The sequence below is a fragment of the Equus przewalskii genome, chromosome 16, assembly GCF_037783145.1.
Source record: "Equus przewalskii isolate Varuska chromosome 16, EquPr2, whole genome shotgun sequence".
Classification (NCBI taxonomy): Eukaryota; Metazoa; Chordata; class Mammalia; order Perissodactyla; family Equidae; genus Equus; species Equus przewalskii.
This window is the reverse complement of record NC_091846.1, coordinates 79,676,241-79,694,281: the sequence shown is the minus strand read 5'-3', so window position 1 is coordinate 79,694,281 and position 18,041 is coordinate 79,676,241. Positions and strand designations below refer to the sequence as shown.

The 18,041-nt window shown below is 55.4% G+C and overlaps 1 protein-coding gene across 14 annotated transcripts in view; it reads right to left on the bottom strand.

The window, feature by feature from the left end:
* The window catches only part of ATP11A (ATPase phospholipid transporting 11A), a 154,791-nt gene that overhangs the window by 88,510 nt on the left and 48,240 nt on the right, over nucleotides 1–18,041 (bottom strand). For 8 of the 14 annotated variants that reach the window (XR_011528278.1, XR_011528277.1, XM_070579299.1 and 5 more), the window contains exon 1: nucleotides 2,145–2,365. The exons of 5 other annotated variants lie outside the window; for them this stretch is intronic. Coding sequence is in view for 6 of the 9 variants with exons in the window: in XM_070579299.1 (XP_070435400.1) it covers nucleotides 2,145–2,264 (120 nt within the window). In the remaining 3 variants the exon portion in view is untranslated. Of the gene's footprint in view, nucleotides 1–2,144; nucleotides 2,366–5,699; nucleotides 6,124–18,041 lie in introns of those variants that run through there. One more of the 14 variants, XM_070579306.1, reaches the window with a different exon arrangement.

The window sequence follows — 18,041 nt, the reverse complement described above, 5'->3', positions numbered from 1 at the left end:
ACAGACCACACCTTGTGTAAATGGATTCTTTTACATAGAAATGGTGCTTAAACCCAGAGCTGATGTGACATTTATCGACAGACAGCCTAGGTTAACACAGCAAACTCTCCTTTCTCTACTCTGACCTTGATGAAGCAATCAAACTAAAATGGTCAGAATTACTGAAAAACCTAATGCCCAGTCAGCTCAGATCACTAAAAAAAAAACTCAGACGCGCAGTTACTTAACAGAGTGCAGAGATGCTCAACATGACTAGCTGGTGGAGACATGCAAATCAAAACCACAAGGAGACACCACTTCCCCCGACCCAGGATGGCTATAGTAACACATGTTGGGGAGGATGTGGAGAAATCAGAACCCTCACACATTGCTGGTGGGAATGCAAAATGGTGCAGCTGCTTTAGAAAAGAGTTTGGTGGTTCCTCAAAAAGTTAAGCACAGAAACACCGTACGACCCAGCAATTCCACTCCTAGGAATATACTCAAGAGAAATGCACATCCGTGCACAGAGAAACACGTACTGTTCACCACAGTGTTACTCGTAACAGCCAAAAGGTGGGAACAACCTAAAAGTCTATTGACTGACGATGGACAGACAAGGTGTAGTCTGTCCATGCGATGGAGCACTATTCAGCCATAGAAAGGACTCACGCTACAACATGGGTGAACCTTGAAAACATATGTCAGCGAAAGAAGCCAGACGCAGAGGCCACAGTCTGCATGATTCCACTTCCACGCGGTGTCCAGGAGGGGCCAATCCACACAGACAGTGTCCGCCGGCACAGCGAGTGACTGCTGATGGTTTCTTTTTGGGGCGATGAAAACGTTCGGGATTGGAGTGTAGGGACGGCTGCACAACTCTGTGAATACATTCCACTTGAACCCAATGAACGGCACACTTTAAAAGAGTGAACTTAATGGTGTGTGAGTTATACCTCCACAAAAATATTATAAATATCTTCACTTAAACGAAAGGTATCTGCAGTTTTCACGCACATGAGCGATCACTCATTCTAGGAACACAGTGGGTGATGTTTGCAGCAGAAGGTCATATAAGTCACCTGGACCCCGTTAGACAACTCCTCTCATTTCAGCCTGCTCTGGTTCAGTTACTCCAGCACTTTCCTTCTTTCATTTTTCAGAGGGGAAAGTCATTCTTAAGCATCTGAACTGCTTCCCCTTTTCAGTCTTCCACGTAATTTGTAGAAACTTAAGCACAAAGCTCTTCCTGAAATCTTTCAGGAAGTGAAAAACCCACCAGGGGACATGACCAGGTGGGATCCCATACCAAAGACCTCACGTCCATCCTAAACAGTTCTTATCTTTTCATCCACAAGCAAAAGATAAACTACCTCAGGGATAAAGGGGGAGGTGTGGTTGGCTCATCAGTGGCTTTTAGTCTCACTCTGAAAACATGAGGCTCCGATAGGGCCCTATTAACACCTCCCACCTCTCAGAGCCAGATGGAAGGACGGGGCTGCCAGGGACTCTGGACCATCTCGTTTCACAGAATGAGCTCGTGGAACCGGTCCCGCCACAGCTCACACTGCTAATCAGAGGCGCAACTAGGTCGATGCTGGGTCTCCTCAGGCCCCGGGGGAGCTCTCTATCCACGTCGCCACCTGCTCACCTGCTAGAAACATACATTTTTGCAAAAGGTGTGTGTGTGATGCTAAATATGCCAGTTTCATTTCCATGATTCACACATAAGACTATAAAAGAGAAAACAGAAAGGAGCGCCAAAGGAATGGGGAAGCAGGAAGACGGACCCCAGAGAGCCTTGCAGGCAACAGCTCTGGGACACGGCTCTGTCCTGCTGTCCTGCTCTCTGGCTGGGCCAGTGGAGGAGCCAGGAGAGAGCCTCCTGGAACAGCGCCCGTCTGAAGCTGGAGGAGAACGGCGGGCGGGTAAGGGCTGAGGTGAGGCGGCGGAAAGCCATGTGAAGAGTGAAAGATGCAGTCCCCACCATAGAAGGGTCAAGCAGGAGGATGACGCCCTCTTCCAGGTCCCCTCTCCAAACCACTGTGCTCAGGACACGCCCAGGAACACATGGCAGCCGCCTTTCAGGAGAAGGGAGGGGTCTGAGAAAGGACAGCTGCAGGTCCATAAACAGGGGCCCTGGACAAAGCATCACCGTGAGTCACCTGGCCACAGCATCCGGGGTCCCTCATGGCTCCTTCTCTTAATTCTCTTCCACCTCCGGGCCCGACCCACCGCTGTTCTTCTGATGGGATGGCGCTCGTGTTTGGCGGCTGAGGGAGCATTTGGGGGACACAGGGGTGACGCCCTGAGACCCCGGGTCCCTCTTCTCGGGCGCTCCGTTTCTCACGCTCTGTGGCCCAGCGCTCCGGGAGTGCAGAAGTGTCCATTAAACATTGATTCCTGCTCCCCGGACCTTGGCGCAGGGCTCCAAGTTGCTCAGCCTCCAAGTCACTTGACCGATTAGCTCTCTGTAAACAGACTGTGGAAGAACCTCCCACTTGACCAAGACTGACGCCAAACCAAGACCCACCACGGAGGCCTGGCTCATGACACGAAAACACCGTCAACCATCCATCAGCACAACGGCTTATTGGGGTTCAGTGTCAATCAGCTTTTCAAAAATCGCTAGCTGATAACTAGTCTAGACAACCATGTGACCTTGCCCACCAGTGACCACAAAGCACTAAGAGGAGCGGGGCAGTGATTCCGAGAGACAGTCTGAGCCAGCGCACTAAGGACTCCGCTGTGGTTAAGTGCTTAATCCCATGGACGAAGGAAGCACCCAGACGGCTCTGTACTCTTACTCCCTCCTCAGCACGAGAGGGACCAAGGGATGTGCATGAGGTGCTGAGAAAAGGCCAATGAGGCCGCCTTACAGACACACAGAACAGCTTTCAGCACGAAGCCCGTGGAAGCAAAGGACGACCCAGATATGAAGAAAGGGCCCTTCACGCAGAGCACTCGGGAGTGGGCACCTCCACGTCCAGGCCCAAAGGCAGCAGGGCAGGATGCCTGGGGGCGAGGGGAGCAGAGCTTCCCGGGGGGCTGGGAATCTATCTGGCTCTCTAGCAGGTCCCAAGCGGGAATGGGAACAAAATATGGTGGTTGGTGACTAACACGACCTTTCTGGGCTGGTGGCTGCAGTGGTGTGGGTCAGAGCTCCGAGGTGGGACCTGGTCTGGCCCTTATGCCTCACCACTGAGGGCCCTATGCCTCTCCAAATACTTTCATTCACGGGGGGAATGACCTTTAAACCTTCCGAGCTAATTCAAACATACAGAAAACTACCAAGTATAGAAATGAACTATCCAGATTTAATGAATGTTCACATTTTTGTCATATTTGCAGCCAATGAATTTTTTCAGAAATAAATTAAAAACAGATTTTTAATAAGCTTTTTGAAAGTATTCACCTCCTCCTTCTTTTTAAAGTTTTCGGCAGTGTGTGAGCAGAGGGAGAAGAACACCGTCTGCCTAATCCTAGGGGCAGGGCCGTCTCCAGTGACGTCTAGTTCCTAAGAGAACAAAGGTGCTCGGGGCTGAGCCAGCAAACACCGCTTCAGACTTCCAGGAGCAGCTCCCTGCTCCTCCTCAAACCTGCTTCTGCGCCAATCAGTGGAAAGCACACCTGTTGGAACCACACACTGGAAAGTGCTGTCTCTTGCCAGCATCCACTGGGGAGGTGGAGGAGGGAAAACCATGCTCCGTGGAGACCTCCACAGAGATCCACCGGCTGCTCGGGCAGCACGCCCTCTGCCAGGTCTCTGAGCCACCTGACAACTCTGTCGGGCAGGGTGCCGGGACAAAGTCCTTACGGACGAGTCAAGTCTGTCCCACAAGCAGATGCTCCACGGGCGCCTCTCCCTGGTACAAACGCCAGCCCCATGATATTTGCACGCTTGTTTCAACCTGGCTTTACTCCATATAGATTCGCGCTGTTCCGACTTTTCCTTTGACTCGGTTACAACATCTGGTTCCCTCACTATGAGTAAAATAAAATCTTAAACGTGTTTGTTTACACCAACACGAGAGCCATGGTTCTACCTTTTCTGAAAATTACCTTTTAATGGGGAGAGAATATTCCATACTTTGGAACCCTGACGCTCAGTGAAGCTGGATACGGTCCTGGGGTTTGAATAATCCGATTTAGGCCTGGCCTGAAGCTTCCAGAGACTCTCTGGTGCAGCCCATATGATCAGGACGAGGAATGTTCCAGAAAACATCAAAACCAGAACCATTTCAACAGCTGACTTATCACCTAGCCAAACCAAAGAAACTATAAGAAAAAAGCAAAACAAAAAGGATACAATTTGGCATTTTTCTTTCTTTTTTTTTAAAGATTGGCACCTGAGCTAACAACTGTTGCCAATCTTTTTTTTTTTTTCCTTTCTGCTTTTTCTCCCCAAATCCCCCCAGTATATAGTTGTATATTTCAGTTGTGGGCACGTGGGATGCCACCTCAGCGTGGCCTGATGAGTGGTGCCATGTCCGCACCCAGGATTCGAACCAGCGAAACCCTGGGCCACCACAGCAGAGCACACGAACTTAACCACTCGGCCACGGGGCTGGCCCCACGGCATCTTTCTAATAAATGTTATGGCTTCCCTTCTTCACTGCCCCTGGATCTCAGGTCGACGATACAAGCTTTGTGCCTGGTTCATCCACAGGCTCCCCCGTCGGTCACAGGCACAGTGAGAGGGTCCCACAGGGCTCACCTCCACCTGGCAGCTGCTGAGGTCACACCTGCCCCGGGTATTCACAGCTCCAGGCCCTTCTCAGGAAACGGGAGCCGACCTCGCCTGGCCTCGCCTCCCTTCCTAACGCACGGCCACAGGAAAGAGCGACAAAGCCTCTGCTTCTGGGATGGCAAATGCTTTCATCTCTAGACTTCCCAAACCGGAATTAACTTCCTACTTTGGGTGTGTCGGTTCTTTCTCCTCTGGGGCCGGAATCCGCAGCGTGACTGTAAAACCTCACGCGAACTGCGGGCAGTTCCTGCCTCCAGCAACTCTGCTCCAAGTCCCAGAAAGTGGATTTAATCACAGGGCACAGCCAGCCCCTCAGAGAAAAGTGTGCCAAGAAGGAAGCAAACCCAGCTCTGACACGCACGCTGACCGCAGGAAGGACGCAGCGGGGAAGGGATGCAGGCCAGGCTCTGTTCAACACGGCAGGACAACCACCAAAAAAAGCCCCTTTCTCGCCTCCCCTCTTTCTGTGATTGGAGTGTGCAGACACCGCTCGCTTCCTCCACCAGCCTCAAACCTCAGGTGTTCAAACACTCGGAACAACTGAGATGCCCCCATAAAGCCAGACGAAGACAAGCCTCAGGGGCTTCCTCTCCCACCGACAGAGGCTAAAGAATGGGGCAGCTTTAAACACGAGCCCCGCCACATGCACCCCTCTTCTAGACAAAGCATCGCGAAGAGCAAACAGTTCCAACGGGATCCTAACACAATCACGTGTCACACAGACCTATTTCCCCCATGAACGAAATGCAGGGACGTCACAGAAGCCCGGGGCAGGAGGGGGCCCATGGTCCACGCGGTGCCAACTACATGTTTCAGAGCGGAAATCTCGGAGCAGACCTGGCCGTAAGCTGTCTGGAGTCAGCTCACTTCCGCCATGGCCTGGGTCCGGCCATCAGGGCTCTTTGATGCCACCTAGAAGGGGAGTTAACCCATTTCATTCAGCAATGGGGTGATCTTACGTATTTCTCACCTCTGAGCGTGGATCATGGGTGTGCGTCCTTCAAGGTCAATAGCACAATAATAACATTGAAAAACAATACGCCACCAACAAGGAGTTTTTCCATATACGTCTCCATTTCATAACAATTCTCCAGGAATTAAAAAATGAAGGCTCAGAGGCTCAGTGACCTGCCCGAGGGCACTCAGCACACAAGTCAAGGACCGGGCCTTGAAGCAAGCTGTGGGCTGAGAAACTGAGGCACACAGAAAGTTCAGTTAGGTCTCTAACCCAAAGTCAGGCAGATGCGTCCTGAGAGGACGGTCGGATCTTCTCCGGTTCCTGACTCCCAGGCACACACGGGGATGTGCATGCCGGGTACCCCCCTCAAACGAAGAGCAGAGCTCTCACAGCGCTCAGATCCCGGCCCCCGAGTCTCCTGCCGCTCTGCAGTTCATGAAACGGAAGGAGACGGGCGGCTGCTTATAACTCTGGCCTCGCACGCCAGTCACGCTCTTCTTGGACTTGGCAGAGCTGATGCTGTTTGGCTGTCTGACAGACAGAGGGTCGAGACAAGAAAAAGTTTAAACAAAGAGAAAAGAACATTCACTTAGACCTTGCCCAGAAATCCAGAGGTTTTCAAACTCTTTGGGGTAAGCAATACATCTCGGCACATTTTAAATCAATCCTGATCAGCACACACACGTCAACACAGAAGAGAAACCCGCTTAGACGCTGCTCTCTCACACCTGCTCTGAACTCGCACCGCTCACTGAGCTGCGACCTGAGGTTTGAAAAAGACCACTCACATCACTGCTGTGCCCTTTGGGGGTTGGGTTTTTTGTGAGATGGGTGTAGATGACCACATGTCTGCAATCCTAGATCAGGATGTCAGCCTCCCTAAGGGTCCTTGACTGAAATAATTTCTGGAATAGGATCAAATTTCTCCCAAAGTATCATCACCTCCCACTTCTCCAAACTACGATGCACAGAGAGACAAGACAGCTCTCTTTGTAATGGCATCACTTGGGGACAGTCGTGGTCTCTCAAATCTGAGCCTCGAGGCACAAGAAGCCTGGATTAAGACTCCTGACTTCTGGGGCCGGTCATGTGGCCAAGTGGTTAAGTTCGCGTGCTCTGCTTCAGTGGCCCAGGGTTTCACTGGTTTGGATCCTGGGTGCAGACATGGCACCGCTCATCAGGCCATGCTGAGGTGGCATGCCACATGCCACAACTAGAAGGACCCACAAGTAAAAAATATACAACTATGTACTGGGGCAATTCGGGGGGGGGGGAAGGATTGGCAAGAGTTGTTAGCTCGGGTGCTAATCTTTAAAAAAAAAAAAAGACTTCTGACTTCTAAGTTTACAACAGACCACAGAGGACACCTTGCAGGTGCCAGCAGTTTTTAAAGTAAAGGAGAATCCTAGCGCCAGAGCCCAGTGAAATCGGCTTTCATGAAAGTTCTGTTGAGCAAGGAATCCCGTGGGCACTGCTGTGCGGGCAGTGCCCGGAAGCCCGCAGCCCTCAGTCTTGGACACGCTACATCCTCTCTAGGGGCTGGGGGCTCTAGGTCTCTGAAGAGAGCAGCAGGAGAAATGACCGGACGAGGACTGCCTTTGAGAGTCTGCTTTTCCTCGTGCTCTCATGCATCTAACCTACAACGAGGAAAATTAGTTATATCTTCCCAAGAGACGTTATTAACACTCTTTATAAATCTCTGTATTTCAAGGGTATTCACACCTTGCTACTGAGCCGGACAAACCACAGATAATATGTCCAAACTACAAATGCAAAGTTATTTCAAGTATTTAATTTTAAGCCTATAAACTGTCAAAATAAATAAACCTACTGACCCGTTTCTCTCAGCGATGGTGCCCTAGACCAAGCAGGAATGTCAATGGGTCATTCCCATCCTGTCGGCTCTGACACGTACACAGGTAAGAAAGTTCACCATCGGGGGGCAGAGAAGGAACTTCAGAGGACAGACATCTGACATGCGCTCAGCCAGCTCCCCTTCCCGTTCGCGGAGACCCACACGATGCAGGATACTCTGCTGAGAGCTATGGAGGAGAAGGGTGCACGTCCCCTGCTCTGCTGGGCATCTCTCTTCAGGGAGGGAAAGAGGAGCTGAACCAGGAAAGAAACGGGGTGATCTGTGGAGGCTGGTATGGCACCGATGGGGGAAAATGCGCTGAACTGGAGAACTTGTAAACATCTTGAACCCCCCAGACTCCAGCACTGGCCCTGAACCCCTAGCTGACTTTGAAAAACCTCTCTGTGGCTGTGATGTCTTCCAGTGCCCCCTCCACCTGGGCCCCTGAAACCTCCCTCTCGCCCCCGGGCAATAAGACCTCCCCTGGGGAGCACGGCCAGGGTGGAGGAGAGAAGGCTGTGGGATCTGCACAAGCCCCTAAAGGGGGCACAGCTCCACCCCAGCACGTCACCTACAGAAGAGGACTTCGCCGTGCAAGTGTATCTAACGTGGGCTGCTGTGACCCGGAGGGCTGTGTGGACATGAACAACTCACGCCCACCGCAGGCTGAACACAGGTGACAATGCCCAAGAAGGACTAGTTAACCCACAGTGCTGTGTGCCCCTCTCCGGGCCTTCCAAGGACCCCGAGTGGACCAGCAGGTCTGCAGGGAGCTAACCTACAAAGCACCACAGTCACCAGGAGCTCGGAGCACACCTTCACCCGTTTGTTCACGGGAGCAGGAGGGAGTGACCAGAACTTGCTGGTCACCTGCTCCAAGCAGGCAAGGAGCCAGTGGACCGTACAGGGCTCCAGACACAAAGACTGCATGGGAGGAGGCAGGCACCACACAGCGGGCTCAGTCAACAAAGGCATGAGGTCCAAGGTACACACACCAACTGTCTTCTCTGCCTCAGATGAAGCTGTAAGTAGATCGAGGCGGTGCTGCAGTCGGAGGCCCGCCGTGCAACTTGTGGGAGACCCGTTGCTTAGGGCCAACTCCAGAGGGCAGCGAAGCGGATTACAGTCCGCAGCTCTATTCTGGGGGGAGGGGCATGGTGCATAGCCCCCCACCTCCTCAGAACCAGGGAGGCAATGAGAAAGTGTGCCGACACGCTCCCAGGGGAACAGGGAGGAGAGGAAGGGGAACTCGAAGGGCACTGCACAGACCTCCGTGTTCCTGGGGATCACAAGAGGTTCCGCCAAGACGCAGGTGAACGTGGGTCAAGCCTTTGCCTGCGGGGCCCCCAAGGCTACGTGAGAGGCCCTCGGGGTTTCCCTAGAGAAATACTTGCAAATCATGTACCCAGTAAGGGACTGTCACCACTCAGATAAATAAGAAGAGCCTGAATAGACATTTCTCCAAAGACCTACACACGGCCAACAGCATGTGCAAAGACGCTCAAAATCAACACCCATCGGCAGATGCAAATCGAACTCTGGCCAAGTGGAAGAAGCCAGCCACACAGATACTATGTGACTCCGTTCATACAACACGTCCAGAACAGGCAAATCCAGACACCAGCAGTAGGCTTGTGGCTGCCAGGGCTGGTGGGGGAGTGATGGCTAACGGGACGGGTTTCCTTGGGATGATGAAAATGTTTCAAGATTAGATTACGGTGATGGTTCCATAATTTGCTAAATGTACTAAACCCACTGAATGTACTCTTTAAACAGGTGGGTTTCATGATATATAAGTTATATCTCAACAAAGCTTTGGTTGGCCGTCTCTGCACAGGTGCATGGGGACCCAGGCACGGCTCCCCACCTGCTTCGGCGTCAGGACGGCTGCCCTCCTCCCACGCAGCACAGCGCCCCCACACCTTGCTGAGCTCCTTCCACCCTCCTGCCCTCTCACCAGTGAGGCACAGGATTTACCAGAACGCAGGATTCTCTCCATTTCAAGGAAAACGAATAACATTTTCAAGGTTCAGTCTTTAATATTTAGCATTTCCTAATGGATATAGAGTTGAATCCAATGTGTTTCCAAAGGACTCTGCGTAACAACAGTTAGAAACTCGGAAAGAAGAGGTTACGCCTGAAGGACGGGGGACACACAGCTGGAGCAGTCACCACACCCCACGCCCTGGACGTGAACCACAGAAAATTCTCGCTTCCTGGCCTATGCAGTGGCCACCAATTGCTTCAGACGCAAGCACCACGCTCCCGCCGATCTGCAGAGCTGGGCAGTCAGGAGGAGCGAGCGGGACCTCTGGACGTCTCCGGTGCATTCTCCCCACTCTGCCAGCCAGGAAGGACAATCCACTCCAAATTCAGAATTCAACCAGAAAACGGCTGAATTACCGAAAGCGACCAAGTTTCAGCAGAGGCTCTGCCATTGCCTTTACCAGGATGCGGCTCAGGCTGCTCGGCGTTAACATCAGGAAGCAGACAAGGACGACGGAGGTTTTTAAAAATAATGCTGAAAATCAGTTTGAGCCAGTGTTAGTCACCTAATGGAAGTTTTGAATTTCAGCTGAAACAGACAAAACCCATTAGCTGATTACACTGTGGGCCCGGAACACGGCTCGTGATCCAGCCTCAAATGAGCAGATCGGTCTTGTAGTGCTGGTTCCTCCTAACGATCATCCTTCACGTTGACAGGGATCCGATGACAAGGCAATGCCGGTTCTGGAGTCTGTTTATAGCTCTAAAAGGCAACATTTCCTGTCTGCCAGGTAAGAAGATAATAGAGGGCTCCGGTGTTTCTAATGACAGCCACTGTTCTGGCTCACGTTTCACAAGCAGTGCCAGCATTCTCCCCTTGAAGACGACAGGGGTGCCGGCTCCTCACCCCCCCAGCTGCGTCCCACATGGCTGTCTGTGCCCAGGTGGTCTTCACTCCTGCTTTCGTGAGCCTCACTCATGTGCGATAATTAAAATAACGCTCCCCAAGTGGAACATCCGTGTTTAAAGTGTGCGACGAGAACCAAGTCCTTTGTCGTGAGCAAGGTCTGGACCTCAAGGCTCTGTGGCCTCCACACGAGGCAGAAACGCAGGTGACCCCCTTCTGTTCTCAGTGGACCAGAGCCCTTGGCATCCACTGGGGCAGTGCACTCTCCCAGACTAACCCGGGGTATTTACGAGGCTCGCAGTGGCATTTTTCTGCCATGAACATAGTTTTAAGCACAAAATCATTTGGAGCACAAGAGCACCAGCGATGGTCCACCTCATTTGGAAACACCGACCACCGGCAGCACGTGAAACACCAGCTGACCTAAACCGCAATTTACTGAGTCCAGAATGGAAATGAAAACATAAATTCTGACCACAGAGGACCTTTAGCCTACGCTGGACTCGCCGAATCCCGACAGGTCGCAGAAGTAGAACGAGACCCTGCGCTTCAGCACAGTTCCCGTGGGAGCGTGCAGAGGTTGGAGCAACTGCAGAGACGGGGAGCTGCCGGGACGAGCAAGCCCTGAAAACCGGCTCCGGAGCCCCCGGGAGACGCAACAGGAGCAAAAACATGCCGATGTCGTCCAACTCACCCTCCATGTCTGACAAAAGTAAGTTTCCAGACGAGGCGGCGTCTGAAGAAGCCTCCATGTTCACTACACCACGGGTCTAACCTGACGTGGGAAAAACACGTGGACATGGCAGGGACGTGACCAAAAGGACCAGGCTGCCATCTGGTTTCCCACTGTGGCTCTGAGTGACTCCCTAAATGCACTTCATGCCTGCATTTGCAGAAATGGAGACATCCCCGCCTCCACCACGGGGTTATCAGGAGCTTCCCAGTAAACGCGTGCAGGCAAATCACCTGTCTCCCCCCACTTGTGTGCTATGGGGCTCAGCTCACCCAGGAAACCAGGGGCCGGGGGATTCAGCATCCCTGCCTGAAGGAGGGGTGGTACCGAGCCCAGGCCCAGAGACGGATGCAGGGCCTCGGGAGGGGTCTCTGTGAGGGGAGTTCCCAAGTCAGAAGTCAGAGAACCGGGCGCCCATCAGTGAGAGTCAACAACTGCAATCTTAGGGGGAGCAGACAGATGGGCCAAAGTGAGTGACCAGGTGGCCAAACGAGAGCATTCTAAGAGGGGAGCCGAGGGTCACAAGTCTCGGGAGGCCTCTAGGAAGAGCCACGAGCCTAGGTATCAGAAGGAGAGCCCAGCTCCCTGCCCCAGAGATCAGACAGAATGCAGCTCGGCCTGGGCCACAGAGGAAAGCGTAACGTGGAGGCTGCGATGACCAACTCCAGCCCCCTCAGCAAGGACGCAGGCCACTGCTGCCCGGCGCCATGAGCTCTTCCCCCCGAGAGAAAAAGCAGGGAATCGTGAGTCACCAATGAAACAACTAGTGTCCTTCTGTGAGCCAGAGGCCAAGGGACCCCAGGGCCCACCACACAGTGCCTGGGCCCCTCAGAGCTTCGGAAGGGTAGACGGAGGTTGGAGGCCCACTGTCCCTGTGCTGGCGCCGTTTATGAAGAACGGGGATGCATGGGAAGATTCGGAAGACCAGGTACACAGGGGAGTGGGGTGGGCAGGCTGTCGGGGCCCCATCCCGCTCCTACACCTGCCCCGACCAGCCAGCCTCACGCAAAGCTGTTCTGCTCCTCTCCAGACACCCCCAGGACACACCACTCGCTATGACAGAAGTGCACCCCGGTGTGTCCCCGGCTGTTACAATTGCACCCCGCCTCAGCAGCTTCTCGCTGGTACAAGGTGGATGAAGACACTGGAACACCGACAATCTCAAGAAATTTCGCCCAAGCACAGGGCTCAGCAGAAAACACTGCAAGCAGGAGAGCGGACAAAGATCCCTGAGCAGGAGAGACGCTCCAAGAACCAGGCTCCTGACCCCCAGCTCTTCATAAGGTGATAGACACACTTACCCGCGAGGCTGCCAGCAAACTGCGTGACGCCTCCATTTCCTTCCCACCACTGAGTCTCCCCTCCTAGGGGTGAATTAGCCAGAAAACTAAGCAGACACCCAATTCGCAAACAAAAACACATTGAAATGCATGTAGGCTTTTAACAGCTGAAATTATATACCTTCAAGTGCACCGCGGGCGTGTTTTCTAAATATTGAATATCTACCCGATGAAGTCAATGCAGGACGGAGTCAGGAGTCACAGCGTGCGGTTCAGGGAAAAGGCCGACAAACCGGGTAACAACAGACACAGAGCAGCCTCGGAACCTGCGGCTCAGCTGGCGGGCGGCAGTCTGGAGCAGGCTGCCTGAAAGCCGGCACGAACCTCTGGAACCCGGACGCGAAGATTCTGAAAGGGGAGATAACCGCATTGGCACATGAGGCCATCCCCGCGTCACCCAGCCCCACAGAGGTCTGTGCCTCGGGGCTGGGAAGGGGACCTCAGACCTGTGGCTGTGCCGACAGATGCAGAAACCAGGGGTGAGGGCAGAGCAGTGGCTGGAGGGGGTCCCCACGTTGTCCGACTGTGGCCCCCATTGTGGGGCTGTGTGGGCGGGCCGGCCAAGGCCAAAGTGAAGGGAAGGACAGCGATGAGGGGGGCGGATGGGGCAGAGAGGGGCAGTCCCAAAGAGCAAACCGGTGCCTGGACACCCTTCGGAAGAAAGGACAGACTCAGAACACAACCCCCGAGGCCAGGGGCCACCCCAAAGCCACCAGAGCAGAAGGGGCTGGCAGTCGGGCAAAATCCTGCCAGAGTCAAGGTTCATTTTATTAACATATGAAAAGAGCCTGTGAAACATTTCCAGGCTGAGAATTCCCTGGGTTTCTAACGGATACTAACAGAAGACAAATGCTCTGTGCTCAGGACCGTGTTTGGTCGCTGCCCCAGGTGGGGGCTCCGGCCCCTTGTCCCCACGCTCAGCTACTCTCCACGCCAGGCGCCTGGGGGCGGATCTGGCACTGGGTGCTCCTCATTTTGCATCTTACCACCCCCGGCTGTCCTTCTGCCATCAAACTTCCCTCCTAAGAAACAAACAACCGGGAGTCTGAACTGACCACCCATCCCAGGACAGGAGAGGCCCCGCCCTGCGGGCACCCAGGAGCAGGTTTCATGCTGTCACTCTGTCTCTGCCCCCCGTCACCACAGTCCCATGGAAATGAAGAGTCTGAGCCACCAGCTTCATCTCCATGCCCGGCGCACGGCCCAGCTCTCAGCTCCACCGAGATGGGGCGGGACGCCCCTTGAGGTGCACGAGGACAGACGCTGTCACAGGGTCCAGAAGGACAGGCAGACGCACAGAGGGCTGTGCAACATGACCAAACCCTCCCTGAGCACAAGACGGTAAAGAGGCTCAACGTGAGGTCCCAGGTGACCCTCGGCCCAGCACCCCTCGTCCTCACGCGTCCTCCACGAAGGGACCCATTTAGCCTGATGCTGGCCAATGAAGGACACTTCTGTGACCAACCCTCGCCAGGGTGCGCGATGTATCCGCCGGCCCCAGCCAGGGGAGCAGGAAGGCGTCCTCAGCACAGCAGGTGAGCCGCGAGCCCAGGAATCCAGACGCGAGTGCTGAGAGCTGGCTCCCCGTGCCAACGCCACACCTGACCCTCAACTGAGACACGGCTGCCTCTGTTACCTCCTGCGCCACAGCCCCAAACTGAGCTCACAAGATCCCAGCATCAGCAGTGTCACCACTGTCATCGCCGACCAAGTCACTGAAGAGGGCGCCAGCTTTTTATTACCAGATAGGATTAAGGAGCAAACATCTTCAGGGCAAGAGACGAGGGCCAGCTGTGCGCACGTTCTTAACGGCTAATTACACGAAGACATCAGAACCGTGACTTCTGAGCTGGGACGGAGCAGACGCAGACACGGCAGGAACCTGGGGGTTTGCCATCAGCTCCCCATTTCGCAGCTCAGGCTGGCCATCCCCAGCCACCCCTCTAGACTCTGCCGACCCCGCCACACTCCCGTCAGCTGGGTCGTTTCCTTCACGAGTCGGTGGAATTATCCCCACGAGGATCATTTGCTCAGGCGATTACCACCGTGCCCCTCGCCCCAGGAGCTCGTGGGGCGGGAACCATCTCCTTTAGCCACCACGCGATACCCCACACCTCCCACAATGCCTGGTGCGCAGGAAGCACCAGCAAGTCCTCGCTGAATAAACAGATCAGTGAGAGAAGCAGCAAGGAAGGTGGGGGAGCTGTGCCTGCGGCCAGGCCATCGCCACAGAAGACACAGCTCAGGCCTCGGTGAGGAAACGCACATTTAAAAGTCCTCCCCCAAACCCTAAATGGTGGAGTGTCTGGAATTTGACAGCCAAGGAACAAAGGCTCGGCGAGTCCAGTGAAACCATGTCCCTGCCGGGCCCTCCAGGGGGGAGGGTAGCGCCCGATATGCCCCCTTCCTGACGGGTGCTCACAACGAAAGGCCCTCAGCTCCCTCAGAGCACACGGCCCACTCCGGAGACCAGCGTGTCCTCAGGACACCAGAACTAAACGTTTCTGCCAGGGTTTGAAGTTCACTTAAGGAACGTCAGTACTTTCCTCTTCTTTCTTCAGGCCACCCCTTGATCCTGACTGTGTCATGAAACACTCTCAGAGACAGACTCGTCAGACAAAGGCGAGGAGGCCAAACCACGCGGGGTGATGGGAGGAATGCAGAGCAGAGCAGACAGTGGCCCCGGGCAGGCTCTCTCCCCGCCAGGCTGAGGCCAGCCTGCACAGGAGACCAGAAGGGTCAGGGGGAGAAGCTTCAAGAACACGAAGCCGCAGGTTTGAAGGAGGTACAGTCAGCCACCGACACACCCTCTGTGGGAGGCGGGGCTACGATGTCACCTCACCGAGAGGCCTAAAGGGCGCAGGTGACACAGGGCACTGCCCGCCGCTCCTCAGGGACTTCTGATGGCTCCGATAGGCCCGTGGAGGCAGCTGTGTGGCCGGCAAAAGACGACAAACGCAAAACAGAACGGCTCCCAGGCCTGAGCTCTGACAGCCTGCTGGGCCGGGACGAGGATGCGAGCCAGCGTCTGGGCCAGCACTGTCTGGCGATGCTCTCGCAGCAAACGGGGACCACCTCGTTCCTGGTCAGCTGCTCCACAGGGACACCAGCAGCAGCAGAAGGAGTCGTTACGGATGCTGGTGGTCCATGAGCTGACGCAGCAGCATCCTCGCAACCGGCCTCCCACAGTGCGTCTCCTCAGCAGGTCCCAACTCGCCTAGAGGAGATTCTCTAGGACGCGGATGAGAGGCAGGACATGGAGGGAAGGTCACCTGAGCAGGGGGTCCTGCTGTGGGTCCCAGGCCCGCTGCTGGGTCTCCCTACAGGGCCCCGCTCCCAGAACGCCGCCTGAGGGACAGCGGGTTAGACGGGGCTTGCGGGTCTGCTGCCTTCTCTTGGGCGAAGCCGCCGGGACCCAAGTGTCCCACACAGGCCTCCCGCCCGTAGGACTAGAACACGCACAATGCACAGGAACGGGGCGGGAAACAGGCCAGCGCCCGGCTGCAGCAAGGGGCCCCTGCCCACCGCTCTCTCCTGGGCCCCCGCGCGCAGCCTCCATGGGGAGCAGGGGGCATGCACTGCCTGGCCAGCCTCCTGCCCAGGCCCCCCACGTGCTAAGTGACCCAAGGCCAGGGTGAAGCATGTCTCTCTCCTGACGGAGGCCGACCCTGACCCTCAGCGTGGCTCTGGAGCTACAGCCCTGCTGGATGCCCTCAGACCCACTTTAATAAGACCCGTGGCTGGGGTGGGGCTGGCCCGCGTTCTGAAGGAAAAGGGGCGAGCCACGGCCCGGCACTGGATCACCTCCTGGATAAAAGGGGGGCACAGGCAGCGAGGCCGGGCAGAGCTGTGCTGTCGTGAGGAGTGGCCGGCAAGGGTGGGTGTGGCAGTGGGACCACTGGTGGGCCAAGGCCTGTCTTTGGAGGGCGGCCAGGGTGGGCGTGCTTGTCTCCCCACGCACCCAGGCTCGCATCCCCCGCCCCATCATCCAGGCCTCAACCTCTCCGCGAGGCGCTGTGTTGCAGGGCGGGAGGACGCGGCCCAGGCCGGCATGGGTCAGCCACTGAAGGCTCGGGGGGGGTGGGGAGAGCGGCACCCATCGGACATGCCCCCCTCCTCCCCTCGGCTCTCAGGTGGGCAAAGAGAAGACGAGTCTTCGGAGCGTGTGTCTTCCAGGTCTCCACGGTGAGTCGCTGCAGCGAGACCCAACAATCAGAGCCCCGGGCATCGTCCTGGCTGCTGACGCACGTCCTGGCAGTTTCCTAACCGAGGTTTTGGCTGCAACGTGCCAGGTCGCACATCCTGGCGAGTGCCGTTCACTCCATCAGGAGCACCTGCAGCAGCCTCAGGGCCCAGCACGGAGCCCCCCGCCAAGAGAGGCTACCACTCCCTTGCGGGTGAAGCCACAAATGGGCCCCGGCGGTGGCATTCCACACCAGTGCAGAGGCTGGCCTGGACCAGGACAGTGATAAAATCACCGATCTTGCACAATAAACAGCAGGCTGTAAAGATGCCATATGAAAATGCCTCTGGGACCCACCCTCATCAGCAGGTCCTTTAACGTGACCTAAATTCTTCATGTTTCCACCCCGTTTGCACCAACCTCCCTGGCCCCGAACATACACACAAGCATGTGAGGGAACATACAAACCCCTGAATCACAGGGACTTCAGCCACACAGCCTGGGGGCTTAGGGTGTCACACAGCCTCCAGGGCCGTTCCTTCAATGCTTGTCCCTGGGGTGGGTTATCAGCCAACACACGAGTCAAGCTGCTCAGAGAGGCCCCGTCTGGGGCCGGCCAGGTGGCAGGAGGGGCAGAGAGTGTGCCCACCTGTGCTGCAGCATGGTCCAGGGCAGAGCTCTCCCTGCGTCCGGCTCTGCTCATCCCAGGGAGCACTTCTCCACCCTGCAGACCTGTCACCCCCTTCCCTTAACAAACACTTCCTAATATCCCGCCCCTATCAGGCTCATGAGGAATAAGCCCTAACCCTTCCAATGACTTCTACAAACCACCATGAAGCCGTTTCTAAAGGAAAGACGGAAGCGACACAAGTTATGATGATCACACATGCATTTCAGCCTGTAGGGCACCGGCACGGCTCCACCTGCAACTTCAAGAGTGACGTCACCAGGAATGCACAGCTACGACCACACCCCAGGCCTTCGTCATGTACAACCGCACACTGATACCCTGGGCCTGCGTCAGGGACAACCGCACACTGACACCCCGGGTCTGCGTCAGGTACAACCACACACTGACACCCTGGGTCTGTGTTATGTACAACTGCACACTGACACACGGGTCTGCATCAGGTACAACCACACACTGATACCCCAGGTCTGCATCACGTACAACCTCACACTGACACCCTGGGTCTGTGTTGGGTACAACCATACACTGATACCCCAGGCCTGTGTCACGTACAACCGCACACTGACACCCTGGGGCTGTGTCACGTACAACCGCACACTGACACCCTGGGGCTGTGTCACATACAACCACACACTGACACCCCGGGTCTGCATCAGGTA